Genomic DNA, 19,435 nt, shown 5'->3' on the forward strand with positions numbered 1-19,435 from the left:
GTTTTTCTAGGTATATTTGGAGCCTCTTGTTTCTAGATCCATTATGTTACAATCTTCAATTAAATTGTTGAAAGTGTTCATGTGGTTCACATTTGCAGGCCGTCCCCCACATTTTTAGAGAGATCTCATAGCATTGAAGTTGCCAATGACCATCCAAGGTAAGTTATTTGATATTGCAATTTTCCTTATAATATCCCATGTCGATTTTTCAAGACTTCTATTAGGGAGAGCATAAATAAATACATGTCCATCTAATGTTAGTTTCACAGTCATAAACGAGACAACGGATTGTTCTCTCATTAGAGTAGATGATGTCTCCATTACAAAGATCATTTTTTTCAAAACATCCAAATACCACCTGAATATCCAATTGGATTATGACTATAAATCATTGATCAAAATGCATTCTACTTGCCGGTTTTCCTATATCAAAAGATTGACATCTTGTTTCGAGCATTGCAACAATAGGAGGATGATTACTCTAGACCAGATTATTTACTTGTCTACGAAGTGTGGGCCTTCCAGCCCCTCTAACTTTCCTCCATCATGGATGCCGTTACTTTCCCCTTGCTACGTTCATCTATAATGGTAGCCCGTGGGTTTGCTGTGACAAAAGATTCAGTTTTGTCATTTTTATCATTTTGGACTATCCAATGTTGATCCATGTCTTTGGTAGGATCTTCACATTCGTCAAGGAGGTCATCCTCATCATCTTCAAGATTATCGCACTCATCTTCATCATCTTTGCCAACATTCATATTTTCATTATCCAAATTATTCTCAATATTAACTCTATTGAATCCCACAAGGTCTTCAAGGTTTGAGTAGGATGAGCCAATTGGGCCAGTGTTTGATTTTTAACCACCCATTGCTTATCATGGTGAACAAGAACAAGGGAGGTGCAACCAGGACTAATCGTTTTTATTTTGGCCAATGCTTTGGCCTTGGATACAACATCTTTCTTTCGGTCTTTAAACCATATGCTTTTCTGGGAAGACACTTCCCTTTTATTTATGATTTTCTTGCAAATTTTGGTCTCCTAGTTGTAAACCTTTTCCTTTTCTTTGCCTTAGTCCACCCTTCACCCATAATGGTAGGTCAATTATAGGATTTGTGCCCAAGGTAGCCACATCCAATGCACAAGTCTTTTATATTCTCATACATTATGTTTTTGATGTGTTTGACACCCCCACTAGTCATAGGAATCTCTAGGATCAAGGCCTACAGAGGTTAACCATAACAAAGACTCGGGGAAAGAAGATTCTATGCCACTTTTTAGTGTTACCATCTAACTTAACTACTAGCCCAACTTGTCTAAGAACTCTACCAAGCCAATCCATAGTCCAACTCTCTATGGGCAAACCAAGCAGACAAAGTCTAGAGTTGCTGTGAGGGTGTTAAAACCCATTTTCCATTTCATTAGGACAATGTATCATCCACTAACAAACCACAGGCCTTTCTTCATAACATATTCATAGTTAGTTTTTTATTCGAAAGTAATTAAGAAGAACCTATTACCTATACTTTGGATGTCCACCTTGTTTTGGAGATCTCACATAGTTTCCATCTTTTCTGTGGCAACTTCAATCGAGACGGGATCACCAAGGACCTTTGCATGCATACACCCTTCCCACTCAATATAATTTTCTTGCTGATTATTGCACAGCTCATCCAAATTGACCTTTTCAGCTCGCTTCCAAGAGTTTTTCCAAACTTGGTTATTAATCCTTTCCTCAACCTTGGCTATTTTGGATTCCTTAAGGAACAGAGCCCCAAGGTTCTTCCTAGCTTTTCCATCCTTGTTGCTTTCAACCATATTGGTTTTTAGAGCTTCAAAGAAAGTACGAGGTTACGAGGTTAATTAACACTAATATTTGATTCACTTCAAGAATTTGAGTTCGTACTCCTCTCATCCTCTTTTATAACTCTTTTAGCTGCTTCTTTTATTATGGGTGGTTGGGGAGGAGAATTAAGTTTTTGTTGCCTATGTTCAGGAGTAATTTGTTTTATTGGTTCTCCACAACTCCTCACTGCCAACCCATAGGAGGTAGAGGTAGAGAATATTATTTTAGAGGAAGTAATCCAACTACAGTCTCCCACTTATCTCGGAAGTTGTAAGAGTTAAATTGGACATGATTTCTTTTAATTGCACTCACCATTTCCCTTACTATATTTCTCTAGTTATATCAGTTTTCCCCTCCTTTTCATTACTCTCATGGTTTGTTGACCTCTCTCTCACATTCCCATGCAGGGAGCTCAAGATGTATTCCAATTTTGAATTAGACTCAGTTTTCGGGAACCAAGGGAGATTACCATTTTCCTTTGGCTTCATTAATCACCTAGTGTTGTCATTTAATATTTCATTAGCATTCCCTTCCTTATTTCTATTCTGGATATGAGCATAATCCTTGGGTGATATTCTAAGAGATTGTATCACTAACCCACAATCCTTTGATTTTTCCATTTCTTTATTAAATAAGATCTCATTTTCTTCTCTTGTATTCCAAAATCTCTTCTTCAGTTCTATAACACCATTGGTGTCATTAGAGCTTCTCCATATAGGTTTCATTTTGTTTTTTCCATTTATTTATACATTTTGAAGACTATTACTCTTCCTTATTGATTTTCACATGTGCTCCTTCATTTGGTTAGTATAGTTCCATAATTTAACCTTAGGATTGTTTCCACTGGTTTTGCGTTATACTTGAGCCAATCCAATCTACTATTTGCACCTTGACCATCCAGGGTGGCACTATAGATATCTTCCCATTTATCCCAAAGTTGGGCATTCATTTTTTCTTGGGAATTTAAATTTTCATATGCACTTCCTTCCTCGTTACTCTCAGACTTTTCGTCCTGCATAATTAGATTTCTAATCCCCTTTAATTTATTTTCAATATGGAGTCGTATGGTGCTCCATTGGTTTACAAAAATCTTCTCTTTTAATCGATCCCTATCCCACTTAAAGGATACTATTTGCTTCATGCTATTCTTTGTTGCATGCAACTGTTCTTTGTTGCTTACTTAAAGGATACTCTTGTCAGTTCCAAGTTTAATGACAGGAATGCCCCTTCTTTGTGTTTGAATTTTCTTCATAGTGTCCTCACCAATGGTATTTTTGTTGTTATCGTACTTGATGTTGCTCAACCCAAGGTGGTGCAAGAACCATGTTCACAATCAAATAGTCCTTGCTACCTGGGCGAAGCCAAAGTGGAATGACGAAGCTGCACAATGAGATCTGAGAACAACAAAATGTCAAAGACCCGATGAATTATCCCTGGGTAGGTACTCCGACGCTCAAGTCAATAGAAGGTAGTAGGGAGTCGGGCCGAGCAGTTGGAGAACAGTGCTGGTTCGAGTAGTATAACGGTATGAGAACTAGAAGTTGGATCCCTTACCTCGTGCGGGGAGTACCTTTTTATAGTTGAAGGTCTGTGTTCTGATTGGATTAGGCTTCCATGGTTGTCGGGATGAGGTTAACAGCCAAGGTCTTCGGGATGAGACCTGATCAATGGCGTGGTCCCCATCCACTCTCCTATCTTAGTCATGCTTATTCGCATGCGTGGAGTCAACATGGCTGGGGGGATAAGGTGTGGACCACGGAGATGCAGAGTCGAGGTAGGCCGTGGAGGTGGTGGTGCAACGCTGATGTAGCCGAGGTGATTGGGCAGCCATGTGGCACCCAGAGCCAGATCGACCATGACCCAAATAGTACTTATCCCTTCTCTTACTCTTCTTTGCCAACAGATTCGATTCATGTCTATCGAGGACCTTACACGAATTTAGATTATTTTCTCTTTCCTTGTGATCATTACTGATCTTATCTTGTTCTCTTAGGTCTACATCGTAAGGCTTCATCTGATGGACACTTTCATTCGTACAGTTTTTAGCCGTTATTACACTAATACCCTCTGCTCCATGTCCAATTTCCTAGTGTATACCCATGTGTTCATCTTCATTTTTTGTTCTGAGTTCCTTTTATTCATCCAAGACTTCATCAATTAGCCTTTTAATGATCCCAATCTTGTTTCTAATTTTTGTCATAGTTTTGTCATTTTCCATTCGATCTTGGGGTTTTGTTTGTTGGTCCTATATCTCTCTTTTATGCTTCATATTCTTGAGGTGTTTCTTGACTATCACCAGAATCACCTGCTTAGATTCTTTGTTCAAGCCAATCGCTTCACTATCCTTCCTTTTTAGGATTCTTACTTCATTGGTGTCTTGCAGTTTGGTAGTCCAGGAGTGAACCACGCCAGGGTCATATACTAGCCTCATGCTAGAGTTATAAGCAGTACTATGAGTCATTGCACTTATCAGCTCTTTTTTTCCTTAGAGGCAAGATCCTCACTTCCCAAGCGGTCATGGCTCTTGTTAGTGTTCTATCAACTTTACCTCTACACATTAACACATGCACACACACACATGTGTATATGTGTATAAATATGTATTGTATCATTTAAATAATGTACGATTACATTTTGCATGTAATATATATATATATATGTATGTACGTATGTATTATTTTATGTCTAATTTGTATTCTTACTTTAGTTTTCAATTTTTTTAATAATAAAAAATGCTAAAAATTGGAATTTGAGATTTAAATGGAATTTTTTTGTTAAAGAAATATGTGAAAAGCACCTTTAGTACCTTGGAATAGGCAGATTTCAAAAAACTACTTAAAATGATAAAAACACCCCAATTAGACAACCAAACACAGTTACAGTCTCTGAAAATTTTGATTTGCATGTGTGTGTAACCTATGACCTAGTAACCACGTTAAGTTCTAATTAAGTCAATGGCTCTAGTCAATTTCCAATTTTTAGAAAAACCAAACCCAGAAGAGAGGCCAAGTGATGGCTCAAACAATTTGACCATCCAGATGAATTCACTTTGGCTTATATTTGTATCGGTTGATCTCGAATAAAGGAATGGCTGCAACCAGGACTCACTCTCAAGATGACCTTTGTTAGCTAACCAGTTGGCTGCGCCATTTCCTTCTCTGTACAGATGAAGGTAGGTAACTTCATTAAGGGAGACTTCTAGTGACCTAAATGCAATCTTCCAACATCGTCTTGCACCTCCACGTCGATTAAAAGACACCTTGAAGGGTTTGATTGTCGTCAAAGAATCACCTTCTATGATGAGTTGAGCATCTTGGACCTAACAAGTGAATTTGTGGGCTTCTAGAGCAGCCCACATTTTTGCAACTATTATTGAAGTGGAACCTAAGTCACCCATCTTGGCCCCTAGAGTTCAGCCTTTAAAACTTCTCATGATACACCCAAAAATGTATTTTCCACTATAATCTTGATGCATCAAAGTTTATTTTAATTTTATTTACTGGCTATAGATCCCACCTAATCCAGTGCATGGGTTTGAGTCTTGGTTTATTTGTATCTCTATTTTAAGCTCAACCAATATTTCTCAACAATCTTTTTTGGAGAACAATGTTGGTTTTTAAAAATCTTATTGTTTTTGTTTTTCCATGGGTACTATAAAATATAGCTCACTTTTTCTCAAAATAAATGGTCATTTGACTCCATTCTAGTTTCCACCATTCTGATCCACCAACTTAATATGTCCCAATTATTTGAATCAACAAGGTGTGGTACCTATATGGGAGTCAACCCAAGTCCAAACCTATTGGATCACTTGATATTTAACTATAGAAAGGAGATTTAGGAGTGATTTGCATTCCTATATTAAAAAGGTTTGTCCTTGTTGGTAGTTTCTCTATGAGACAAAGCCAAAGAAAAATTTTGACTTTTTTTATCGATTTGATAATATTATGGTCCTCTATACTCTGGTTTATAAGAGATCTATATCCAAATTTGAGAGTGAAGCCATGAGGGTACCAACCGATTAGCCTCCCCAGATCCTAATGGGCACTTTATCCCTAATCATATCCCAATCCCAGTAGTTCCTATATTTCATTAAGAATACTTCCACTTTTATATCTAGGTTTTCCAACTTCTAGTCTCTTTCCATAGCCATATCCTTAATGGGCTTTGATTCTATCCAATTATCAGTACAAAACTTGGACTTTAATTCTTTCGTTGCCTATATTTCATATTAAACCCTTTTTCAAGAAACTTTGTTGAGATATTTTTTCAAAGCCCAAGATGCCAATTTTGGGGCTCTATGATCAAGGAAATCATCACGTTTTAAATATTTTGGAAATTGTCTAAAACTCACCATGACTTTTCGGCATTTCTCTTAAAATCACCATAATTTTTCAAAATGCCCAAGGAACCCCATGTCAGTAAGTTGACATTAAATAGACTAATGGATGTTGGTTGATTACTATTTTACCCTTTGTTCTGTTGTAAATGTAAACTTAAGCAAAACTTTGATAAAAAACAACAAAAATATATCTCAAATATTTCGATCTAAAAGGTTTTCTGCCCATTTTATATATTTAAGTACAAAGGGAGCTTCGAATAAAAATAAGAATACTTTTGATTCAAATCAAATTCATCTGATACTCCATATCTACTTGCACAACACAACTGTCACTTTATCCCTTTTAATTTCAAATGCAACAAGAACCAAGATCAAGACAAGATCTATGGTCAAGAAGAGGACTTGTGGCTCGGTAGGACCTAACGTCCACTTCTATAGATGCCAATTAGAACAAAGGTGTATAAAATAAAAATTAGGTTGACATAAAATATGTTTAATAAGGTAGACATGCCATTTAGGGGTAGTTTAGTCATAAAAATTATATTTCTACTACAATTTCTGTCAATAAACACTGATTGTGCTCTAATGAATGGTGAGTTTTGGAAAACAAAAAGTCACTAACATGGGGTTCCTTGGACATTTTGAAAACAAAAAGTCACTAACAAGGTTCAAAGTGTCGACACGTATCGACCCGTATCGGTCGATACGTATTGTATCGGGAGCACCCTGATACGCCCCTACAGAGGGTGTATCAAGGTTCTGACCGGTTCAGGGGGTGGAGGAGCCTTAAACCAGCCCCCCTTAACTGGTTTTGAAAAGGACTTAAAAAAAGTAAAAGAATGACCAATACTGCCTGATATGCCCCTACCAGCATATCGAGCGTGTCGATATTTAGAACCTTGTTTATAGGCAAACCTATTTGTCATGCCTCAATCTATCCCACCAATCTTGGTTAAAAGAAGTTAATCCAATGGTTTCAATTGAAAAAGGCACTCCATGAGGATCCAAATTTTATCATGCATTGAACAAATGATGGGAAAATTTTGGATCTAAGGAATTGTTCGTTTCCTCTTAACTCTTACTTCTTAAGAGGAAACATACAACTTTAAGAGGAAAATGGGTGTTTGTTTCCTCTTATCTCTTAAAGAGAAATCTTACAATCTTTTGTTTTCCAATGATACCCCCAAAACACAAGCAAAAATTCTCATATATGGGGTTAGAATGGATGTTTGACAATTTTTAGAATTTAGAATTCAGAACACAGAACAACTTCTCAGAGGAAAGAAAAGTTCACCAATACCAGTATACCTCTTAATGTAATTATTACACTTTCAGAACTCAGACATCAGAGCAAATGAATAGGTCGTAAAAGTGGGATGTAAAGCTAAGGTGGATGGAGCAGTGACCATGTCGCTGTGGTATGGAGATTCCTTTTTCTAGTGAATGGCGTGGTCTCCCAATGGAAAAAAATAGGGAGGTCCACCATTGAAGATATCTAGGAGGGAGATTCCATTGAAGTTTCATCTATCAACCTCATTGGAGAAAATGTTTAAATCCCTTGTCCGCCTTACAAAGTCTCAAGTTCCTGATTTACATTGGAGAAAGACAATCCGTGTAATAGTTATTTGTTTGGTCTGCAATTAAGGAAAAATTGTTCCAATAGCTAGGTTAGTTGAATTTTGTTACTTGGTTAAGAACTTTTCCATGCAATTGCGCACATGAAGTAATTGACTAGAAGAAAATCACCAGGCGCTAAACTTGGTTCTTAAGCCACCTGAAGTAATTTACTAGAAGAAAATCCAGATTGCTCAAGTAATTTCTTTTGGCCCCATTTTAACTTGTCCATGAATATATACTTAATTCAAATGAATTAATGGGTTCCTATTATGGTGTATGTTTCAGATTTCAAGAATAATACCAAAGGTTCAGATGCACTTGCCCAGAATTAAGGTCAGCTGGTTCGGGAGCTAAAATTTTAAATGGTTTCAGCTGTATTACTGAAATCGGCATGGTTTCAGATGTAGAGAATTACTGAAACTTTAAATGGTTTCAGCTGTATTATATTGAATCTTGTCTTCACATGTATACCCTCACCTTTTGTTCATGCTGAACATAGAACTGTTTGGATAAGATCTTTGCCTCTATGGTTGATGAGAAAGTTTGAGGCTAAACAAGCTAGCAGAATTAATGCCCATTTTATAGATAAAAGAAAAAAAGAAAAAGATTTAAAGGCAACCTTCTGGAACATTAATATCTTATCAATCCTATAGATGGAGCTTCCACGCCTGCATTTTGGGCCTAGAATGCAGAGAAAAGGAGGCCCATTGGATTGACACTGGAGTACCACATCATGGCCCAGATTATGGGGTTTGAATTTAGCATTCTAGGGCGGCCTAGATCAGTGGATTGATTTTAGCACCCCACTTGAATTATAGGCTTAATTGACAGTTAAGAATGCCCACGTGAAGATTTTAGGTTGAACCACAAGCAAAGGAAAGACGTTATTTTAGGTTAGTTAGTTTATGTTTCTGTATCCTTGTCCGTGTGAAGTAATTGACCAAATACAATCCTGATCACTTTCTACTCTTTTTAATTATTCTTTGCACTCAGCTGCATTTACGGCTAAATTTCATTGCATGGGTCAAAATCCCCTCCAATTGTTAACCAAAATTAAGGTCAGATTTGAGGACTATGAGCTTCTGCTCCCTGTAAGTTGCCATCAATTCACACAGCATTTGTAGAACTAAAATTCCACAAGAAAATGGACCCAAACAAATCAACAAGAAAGGAAAAGACAGTAGTAGGGAGTAGGGACGGATATTAGCCTAACAAAACTAGCTTTTGTGCTTCTTCTTTTTTACTTTTTTTTGGTGAGAACTGCTTTTGTGGATTCAAGTGTAAGAGATGTTATAGCACAGTATCTCCTAGCAAATACGAATTACCAAGACTTTCATCTCTTACTACTGTAGAAGTGAAATGTCCCTCCTAGAATCACGGTGGGGCTTTACCCAAAACATGGACATCTTAAAACAAGGAACATACATTAACATCTGTTAAAATCGTGCTTCACTGGTGGTAGCAAAACCCCTGAGATCAGAATCTTTTGTAATCATCAACAAAAATCTGTTCTCCAAACAATAATTCCCATTTCAAAATTTGAGACCCATCCTTTCCAAGTTCAGAATACTCTCCAAACCCACAACCTATTTTGAAGGTTTTGGAAAAGAAAAATAAAACACTGATTACAACTCTCTTTTGCTGATCTTTTGCTAATAGTGCATGTATGGGATTCACACTAATGAATTGAGAATCAGTTCATAGTCAATAGCATAAATCACTGAAATTAACTTGATGACTATGTGAGGCCCAAAAGTGGATTATGTTGGTGAAGAACCCTTGGATCTGTTCAGTTTTTGAGCTTTTGAGCTTCAACAATGTCTTGTTTCTTTCTTGTTGTCCCTAAAAAGTACATTGAGAGATCTGTTCAAACTGACTTTTGGTCTAATAAATTTCTAAGACCCAAGAAGATGCTGATTCCAAACTTGTAAACATGAGATAAGTGGACTCTGATATATAGTTGGTTGATGCATGATCGAGCAAGTTATGCCAAAATACAAGGGACCAACTGCACAAACCCACCTCTACATGCAGCTTAATTCCTTCATTAGTCAACAATTGCTGGTTGACTGGTCATGTGAGGCTTTATCTTTTTTTTTGTCCGCATAGAAAAGGAACAAAGAGGATATGCTTTGTTGACAAAAATACCATTACTATCTTGTTTGTTTCCTTGGAATTTTGATCACTTACACTTACACCAATATGCCTTTTGCACTAATTGTACGTCTCAGGGGTTTACGCATCACTACGGTCTACGGATAAAATAAAATGGAATGGTAGTTCCGTCTCGTTCGATGATGAGATATGTACCAAACAAAACCGTAAAGAAATATAGAGGTTCATTGCACCAACGTGATTAGTGCATAAAAGAACACGGAAAAAGAAATTTTCATAAATAAAAGATTTCCCGAATTTCAATTTTCCAGTTTTTTGTCTTTGGCTCTGTTTGGTCACAATGCAGATAAATTTGCACTGATATAAAACCATGGCAGTGCAAATGATTTGAGTGTAAATTCTGACCTATTTTTGTTTCAAATTTTAGCTTCTTTTGTTTGATTGCAGTACAAATGAAGTAAATTAAGACATGAAATAGAATAAAATAAAATACAAAACAAAATTAAACAAGAAATTGCATTTTTTATATTTGCACTCCCTTGCATTTGTACTGGTGCAAATAAAATTGCACTGCAACCAAACATAGCCTTTATTTCAAAGGTACTTGCTTGTTTAAAAATCCATTATTCAATTCTAATAACACTCTGACCCGTCTCCTTGAATTGTAAGTGGTAAGGGTGGATTTGAGCCAAACTGAGCTGAATATCAGGTTATTCGAGCTCAGCTCAAAAAAAAATAGACATGAGGCTCTAGTTGGGCGGGTTGGGCTGGGTTTATGGTCAACCTAGGCCTGAGCCCAACCCGAGTGCATCAAATTGTATATACATATATATGTATGTATGTATATATTTATGCAAATATATACACATATTTATGTAAATATGCATGCAAAATTTACACATATATATATATATATATATATGAATGTGTATAATTGGGCCAAGTTCAGATTACCTAAGGACTAGGCCTGGGTCTGGCCTAAAAAATAAAATATCCCAACTTCTTGAGCCCGGGCCCAGCTCGAGGATAAAAAATCCAAACCCAGCCTATGTAAAATTTTGGGCTGGGCCTGCCTAAGTTGCACCCCTAGGCTTTAGTTCAGGCTTGAGCATCATTTGAGATAGAAACATGAGCCTAAATTCAGCTCGAGATTCACAGTGAGCCAAGCTTCATATAAAAATTAAAAATTTACACATATAAAAAATAAAAAATAACCATATAAAAGATTATATATAAATTATACATAGAAAAATTTTTATCATATATATAAAAACTATAAATTATACATATAACAAATTGAAAATATTATATATAACATAAGTTCGATTAGGGTGATGAAATTCGTGAGCCAAACTTTATTGGGCTCAAGCTTGGCCACATTAGCAAACATGTATATATATTGGACTCAAACTCAACTTAAAACTCAGTTTAGAGCAAGCTGAATTGAAATTTTCACAAACTGAGCTTGAATAGCTCGTGATCAATAAAACCCATGTAGCACCAAATTCCCATCTCAAGATCAGATGGTCAAGAGTTCTTGCACAAAATCACTTTTTTTTTTCAATCCAAAATATCAATCCAATTAGATGCAATCAAGTTGTGTTCTATGAGAAATAATCAATTTATTTGATGGTTAGAGTCATCCAATCAAGTTGTTTTTGGGTCTTACTGATCTCCTGTCTACACAATAACAAAAAAAAATTAATTTCAGAATATCTTCCATCATTTAATTCAGGAAAACTAGTTCTTTTTCGGCGAAAAAGGACAATTTAAGTAAAAAAAAAACCTCTTGTATGCATTAACAAAATTCGATTAATCTTTTTCTCATGGGGCGACAGCCTTCTTTGTTGTGGGAAGAAAAGGAGTTTCATAAAGTTGTGGTTTACTAGAATTTCTCAAATTTAGTAGAAAACAGGAAAAATTTTCTATACCTAAAACAAGGCCACATACATCCCTATCAATTCACATCAATTCTGGGATTTAAAAACTCTTCAAGTTCGAACTCCTCCCTATCATTGCCAACTTACTGAATGGATCAAGTCAGAAAGTCAGACATTCTTTGCTATATACCGGGCCGTTTATCACGTGAGGGAAGCCAACCCTTTTCTTTGCAATCAAACCATTTCCAATCCCATTTCCCCATCAATCAAACCTATAAATACTCCCAACTGCTTTAACTTCCTTCAATCCAAATATCACTTACCAGTCACCACTCAACTCAACCAAGCTTCTCTCTCTTTCTCTCTCTCTCTCGATCAAAATGTTGAAGTTCATTGCTTTTCTTTTCTCACTTGTTTTTATTTTCTTGTCCCCAACAACCGTGGGAGCAAGCTACAATGTTGACGATTTTGGGGCCAAAGGTGATGGCAAAACTGACTCCACCCATGCCTTCTTGGACGCATGGACAGGAGCTTGTGGCTCATCTTCTCCGGCAACTATCTATGTGCCACCGGGAAGTTACTTACTCGGTCGTGCAGTCTTCAGTGGAGAATGCAAGAACAATGATATTACCCTACAAATCGATGGGACACTCGTGGCCCCTTCAGATTACAGTGTTCTTGCTAGCTCTGACTCCTGGCTTTCCTTTCAAGGCGTTAATGGAGTTTCGATCAACGGAGGTACACTTGATGGCCAAGGTTCTGCCTTGTGGAATTGTAAATCTTCTGGGAACAGTTGCCCCTCCGGAGCCAGGGTACGTATGTAATAATTAAATTTCAACAATTTGCAGTCCAACCAAACACAGCCCGAGGGATGGTAGTCAACAAAATTGCCATATTTCCCGGGAGTGCTTTTCACAGGCCCCACAAAGTTGAAGTTTTCTGATTCTTTGTTTCTTGATCTGAAAATTCTTTGTTCCTGAGTGTTTATGAGTGATTTCGATTTCCCAAAACGAAGAAATCTGGAATCATTCATGTACGCTAATGCCCCTTGATTTTCTTTCCAGACTCCAGAGTGAGTTTTTTCAAAAGCTGATTATATATTAATTTTGGACACGGTTTCCTGTCTGTGGCCGGGAACCAAACAGTCATTGACTTTTATGAATTCGAAGAACATCGTGGTCAATGGACTATCATCGATCGACAGTCAGTTGTACCACATCGTAATCGACGGTTCCGAAAACGTCAACGTGCGAGATGTGAAGATCGTTGCCTCAGGAAGCAGCCCCAACACCGACGGCATTCATGTGCAATCATCGACGGTGGTCAGCATTCTCAACTCCAATATTAAAACCGGCGATGACTGCATCTCTGTGGGTCCCGGTACAACAAACCTGTGGATAGAGGAGATTGAATGTGGACCTGGACATGGAATCAGGTGATCGAGATTACATTTCTACAGAAACCCCATTCAAATTTTCTTTCTGGAAACAAACAACTAGTGAGATTTAATTGAATTGAAGTATGTAATTATGTATGCCTATTTGTTGGGTGTATTGCTATGCTGCAGCATTGGAAGTCTCGGCAAAGATGACAACGAAGAAGGAGTTCAAAACGTGACAGTTAGTACCGTTACTTTTACCGGTACTGACAATGGGCTAAGGATTAAGTCATGGGCTAGGCCCAGTAATGGATTCGTAAAAGGGGTTCTTTTCCAAGATGCCACCATGCAGAATGTCCAAAATCCAGTCATAATTGACCAATATTACTGCCCCCATGGTGACGATTGCCCTAATCAGGTAAGACTAGCTCTCTCCTGGGCCCTGAAAAAAAAAAAAAAAAAGAATTACATCAAATGTTTTTTACTACAAGCCCAAAAAATTGGGCTTAGTCATGGGCCTGTAGGCCCACTGTTCTCCCTTCAAATATCTTGTAATCAACATATGTATATGTTGTTTCTCTAAACAGGCTTCAGGCGTAAAAATCAGTCAAGTAACATACAAGAACATCCATGGAACATCAGCAACTCAAGTTGCCGTGAAATTTGAGTGTAGTCCCAAGAATCCGTGCACTGGGATCGTATTGGAAGATGTGAATCTGAGTTATGACAACCATGCAGCCGAGTCGTCGTGTGCAAATGCAGATGGAACAACTTCAGGCTTAATTAAACCAGCAGGCTGTTTGTAGGGAAATTCATAAACACACAGACTTAAGATAGATAGAAATAGTTGAGTAGTTGTATGATTGTATAAGAACAATTAGGGGATGGCACATTTATATATATGAAAGTTTTGGTTTGTCGCCGAACTTCTGTCCCATCTTTTTTAGAGTCAGTATACTGTAAGGAGAATTACGGGATGGCACATTAATGAAAGCTTGGTTTGTTGCCAGACATGTCTCATCTTTTTGAGAGTATTCTGTAAGGAGATTTGATCTCCAAATAGTTAGAAATGTGATACATGTAATTACACTGTTGTTTAGAAGATTCAATCCAATTTGGATGATATTGGGCACCTATTTTTCTTCACTTATTGGTTTGAAATGGGCACCCTCTCTCCATGCATGATATGGAAAGGTTTCTCAACTTGCTTTTTGAAATGGGCTTTATTTGGACTGAAGCGTTTGAACTGAATGAGTTGATTCTTTTGTCTTTTGAGGGACAAAATAATTAAAAAAAAAAAAAAAACTTTTTGAGGGTACAATAGTCAACCAGAGTTTAGCCTTCATTTTCCTCTCTCTCTCACTCTCTCTCTCTAAAAAAGAAAAGAAAAGAAAAAGGGAAATTGTCTAAAACTCACCATGACTTCAGCATTTCTCTTAAACTCACCACAACTTTTCAAAATGTCTAAAACTCACCATGTCACTAACTTGACGTTAAACAGACTAACGGTGTTAATACATTATCCTTTTAGCCTTCATAGAAAAATATAAAATATATACACATATATATTTTAATATTTAGACATGAAAAAAAGGAAAAATTCAAAAAAATATCTTCAAATATAAAAACACAGAAACTACAAAAAATATAAAAATTGAAAACAAAATAAAAAATTATTTTCAAATTATAGAAACTATAGAAATTGAAAAACAAAATCAGAAAATAAAAATTGTAGAAAAAACACCAAAAATTATAAAAAAAACACAAAAATTGCAAGCAAATAACAAAAAATACAGAAATATTTATAGATCATAGAAAATAGAAAATGTAAAAAAAAAAACAGAAATTATAACAAAACACTAAAAATGCAAAAAGAAAAAGAAAATTGAAAACTGAAAAAGACCCTTTTCCTCTAACTCGCCATTCAAGGGTAATTTGATCATGAAAATTGTTATTTATGCTGACATGGACACTTCTATTAAGAGGCATTAACAGTGCACTAACAGAAGGTGAGTTTTGGAAAATAAAAACTTATTGACTTGGTGAGTTTTAGACAATTTCCCAAAAAAAAAACAAACTCCTAAATAATTTGTTCACTAAGACTATGTTTGGTTTGAAGGAAAAAAATAGGGAAAGGAAGGGAAATGCAAGGAAATATATATGTTAGAAATGTAAGGAAAAAATAGGCTATGTTTGGTTTGTAAAAGGTTTCCTTGCTTTTCCCTTCTTTTCCCTACTTTTTCCTTCAAACCAAACACAGCCTAAATGAAAGCAACTGTTATAACTGTTATTAACTGATTGTATTGGGCTATACCTGAATTTATTTCAATTATTGAATCAAACATGTTATCTAATTTGTTCATTCGATTTAGTATATTTAGAAAATCCACCTCACCTTAAGTGGATCAACTTGATATGCGAAATTGTGAATTATTTGCAACCCTACACTAGTTCATAAGAAGAAATAATTTGATTGGCTTCGACTCAATATCAAATTATTCAGAGTGAAGTGCATTTATTGAGAATTTAAAATATGACTTGATAAAGACTATGTTTAAATTATATATGAAGGTGAAAGACTTTAGGTGGGAGTGCTGATAGAGTCCCTTTTTACACTGCCACAAAACTCGTGTGAGTGTTTTTGCACAACGTAGCTTATTTTTGGATAAGCCTTTTAAATTCTAAATGCACAAAGCTCCTATTTTAGGCCTATTTCAGTTAAGGTGATTCAACTACTTTTAGAAACTCTGAATAAGTAGTTATCATGAGGCTAAAATGAGCCTTTAATTATGAAATGCCTTTAATTATGACCAATACCGTCTTACAACACTTTGGCACCGCATGTGGCACTGAAAACTTCAGTTGAATGTTCCTCGACCCAATATAACTCCGGCCTCGCTTAAGAGCAGATTGGCAGGTGGGCCTACAACACGTTCATTGACTGCTTACCTCTCTGACCTGAGGTGTCATGCCGACCTACGTGGTGCGTCTCTCCTTATACACTCCCATTTTAGCACATTCAAAATGCATGATGACACGTCACCCACCTGGCAGTGATAAGCCCGGTTCCTTCCACTTTATGGGAAATAGGAAAAGAACCATTGCGACGTTGTGGAGGTGTACTTCATATACAACGGGTGGATAGACCTTACCACCTCAGACATGCCAGGCACGCCTTGGCTGAGCTTCAAAATTCATATAAGGGTGACCCCTCACGGCCTCACCCTCAAACTGCACGCTTACTCTCCTACACACTTGCTCTACCAGCTCTCAGCTCTGATTCTCTACCTAGCAGCTCCCATTCTCTTTAGCAATTCGGTACTAATTTGACCGTCGGAGTCCTCTTTGTCCAAATCAACTTCCTGGGCTCTCTAACATGTTCATTCTTGCAGATACGAACTGATAAGCTCAGCTCACATCATCCGAGCTGTCATTGCCAGTGGTGACTCTATGCGATTTGATCCTCATCAAGTTATTTGAAGATTCTAAAGCACATAGTCCTTGAAAGAATTGACTAACATCTGATCTGATTTTTAGCCAAACAGAGCATATAGGCTATCCATGTGGGGCCCACCTCACAAAGCCAAAAGTTCCCTCATAAAGGCTGTTAGAGAGGGATGAAGGCCGAAGCACAGCGGCTTTTGACTTCTTGGGGTGGGCCTCATCCAGACAGCCTACAAACAAGCAATATTTGGTGAAAAGTATAGAAAGCCCAAATTAGTTGCGATTCAGCAGCCAAAAAATAGCTTTCCCATAAAACTTACAGTGGCTTCTCCAAAGCAGTTCAAAGGAAAGCTACTCAATCAATTGAGCCAGCCTATGTCGTTGGCCCCCAACAGCTAAAGTTTTGCCTTTAGGTTTGTCTTTCAGGGCTTTAATATTTATTGGTTTTAAGATATGTTTTTAAAAGCAAATCTGAGCAAATACTCAAACACGATTTTTTTGGAACCTTTGTCCTCGAGTGCTAGATTTTGAGAATCATTGAATCATCGACAATGGCAATGAAGTCTTAAATTTGGGAGACCAATCTTTGCAAAGGTGGGTGAAGATTGGATAGTGTTGGGAAGGGGTCCGGATGTAGTAGGCACGTTAGGTAAGCACAATGAGTGAGCACGTAATAGCTGTGTGACACATGTTCCACTTAATGTGTCTTTTATCCAAACGATTTTGCTCGGTTAGACATAAATTATCCATTATTTTATTATCTTTGTTAAAATAATTAAAAATAAAAACAATAAAAAATAAAAACCTAAACGTGTTGAAAATTGAGATTCATTTACATTTTTCTTTTTTATTGCTTTTTATTTTTAATTATTTTGACAAAGATAATAAAATAATGGATAATTTCTGTCTAACGGAATAAAAACATTTGGATGAAAGACACATTACGTGTGACATGTGTCACACAGCTATTACATGCTCACTAGACCTATTCATGGGCTGGGCCGGGCTTTTACTCATCATTAATAGAAATATGCTAGGCCCGAGCCCGAGTTTGGCCCGACCAACGGGCCTATAACTTGGGCCCGAGCCTGGCCCTGATAAAAAGCCTAAAGCCCGAGCCCGAGCCCGAAGCCCGACCTAATAAAAAAAATTACAATTTTCCCTATTCAAAGTAGAATTAAAAATTCAGATGGTTTTTTTTTCCTATTTAAATGAACAATGGGCCTACAAGATGGTTTTTTTTCCTTTCTTTTACATTTTAAAACACAGTTTTACATTCTTTAATCAAAAATTTTATTTAAATGGACATAATCACATAACCAAACAACATACGACAAATCATTGCTTAACTTAAACATATAATTATGAATTTTATATTTCTCAATAATTCGAAATATGAATGGGCAGTTTGGTAATTTTATTGCACACCATGACTTTGTTTAACGTTATAGAATGGGGTGTCCATTTTTGAAAGTTAAGGGTATTTAACTGTGCCACTCAAAAGTTCAAGATCCCTACCTCAAAGTGTGCATGACTACCTACCTATAATCATGATTCAAAAGTTCAAGATCCCTACCTTAAACATATCGGTACTTTTAACCATGCGGGAATATTTTTTTGTTTTTTTTTTTTTAATTTGGTTTTCGGAGAATTTAATACCCATATTTTTCAATACAAAATAGTGGGTCCCGAAACACTTGTAAAGATCCAAAAAATACGATACAATACACTCAATACAGAATATATTTTTCAATATATCGCATCGATTTTTTAAACCTTACCTATAATTTACTCTTTTTATTAGAGCCCAAAAAATCTCAAACCAAAAGTTTATCCAAATGGAGCCATAGTTATAACATGATTTGCTAGGTACACTTAGAATACGTACAAAGCCCAACATGAGTGACGATCACAACTAAGAGACTAACATAACAACAATCCATGAGAATTCAGTTTAGAACTTGTCATCAAATATTAATTCATTTAGTATAACACAAGAATCCCAAGTGACGATAGTTTTGATTTACATGGGAACACAAGCAAAGGAAGCAGGCCGCTATTAACGTAGATTACTTTTAGGCATTAATTCATGGCTGCATTTGCGCCACGGCTGATGAACTACAATTGCTCCATCTCAGCTCAAAGAAGAAGACAAAAGGGGTAGCTGGAGGGCTACTAGCCTATTAAAGCTAGACCTCTGTCAAATAAACTCTATAATGTATATGTATCCTATATGTCTATCATATCTTCAAACTAACTACGTAAGATGATGTTAAATGGCCATCCATGGATATGCATGTCACATGCATGGGTGCACCTCCACAAGCAACAGCGACGACAAGGACGCCTCAAAACATGGGACATGCATTCATCAACATCATATCATGTTATCTTCCCTATTCAAACAAGAAAAGAAAATTCGTTTTTATTCTTGTGATTTGTGAATTGTGATCACCGAAAATTAATTATTCAGGAGGAATGAACTCTCGTGATTCTTTTTGTAATATAGACATGGTGGGATCCACTATCGTATCGATCAGGCAAAGTTCGACATGTTTTTTCATGAGTCTTACCTTATCCGGATCTGACCGAGGACAGAAGGAAGAGAGAGAACTAGCCACTGTCTGCTCACATGAAATCAAAATTTTTTCTAATGTATCACGATTCGTTTAGTAGAGAGATTAGAGAATGAAACAAGCAACTTCTTTTCATTCCTGAACCAGTTCTGTTATCGTGCATCCGTGAAACAAGTAATGGGCACATGCCCCCCTTACCCATTCACCATGTAAGGATCTATTATGTCAATCAAAACTGC

The 19,435-nt window shown here is 36.7% G+C and overlaps 1 protein-coding gene across 1 annotated transcript; it reads left to right on the forward strand.

Annotated features, from left to right (window-relative positions):
* The first annotated feature begins 12,075 nt into the window (after nt 1-12,075).
* Nucleotides 12,076-14,268, forward strand: LOC104591191 (polygalacturonase-like). The gene is made up of 4 exons (XM_088896432.1): nt 12,076-12,610; nt 12,944-13,233; nt 13,366-13,594; nt 13,764-14,268. The coding sequence occupies exons 1-4, from the start codon at nt 12,179-12,181 to the stop codon at nt 13,980-13,982; spliced, it is 1,170 nt and encodes a 389-aa protein (XP_088752558.1). The 5' UTR covers nt 12,076-12,178; the 3' UTR covers nt 13,983-14,268.
* The last annotated feature ends 5,167 nt before the right edge of the window (nt 14,269-19,435 follow it).

The sequence above is a fragment of the Nelumbo nucifera genome, chromosome 1 (assembly GCF_055504915.1).
Source record: "Nelumbo nucifera cultivar China Antique chromosome 1, China Antique-T2T, whole genome shotgun sequence".
Classification (NCBI taxonomy): domain Eukaryota; kingdom Viridiplantae; phylum Streptophyta; class Magnoliopsida; order Proteales; family Nelumbonaceae; genus Nelumbo; species Nelumbo nucifera.

Coding starts and splice junctions, on each gene's coding strand:
- LOC104591191 (XM_088896432.1), top strand. CDS start 12,179: ATGTTGAAGTTCATTGCTTTTCTTTTCTCACTTGTTTTTATTTTCTTG. Junction 12,611..12,943: donor GTTGCCCCTCCGGAGCCAGG/GTACGTATGTAA, acceptor GGAACCAAACAG/TCATTGACTTTTATGAATTC. Junction 13,234..13,365: donor GGACCTGGACATGGAATCAG/GTGATCGAGATT, acceptor GCTATGCTGCAG/CATTGGAAGTCTCGGCAAAG.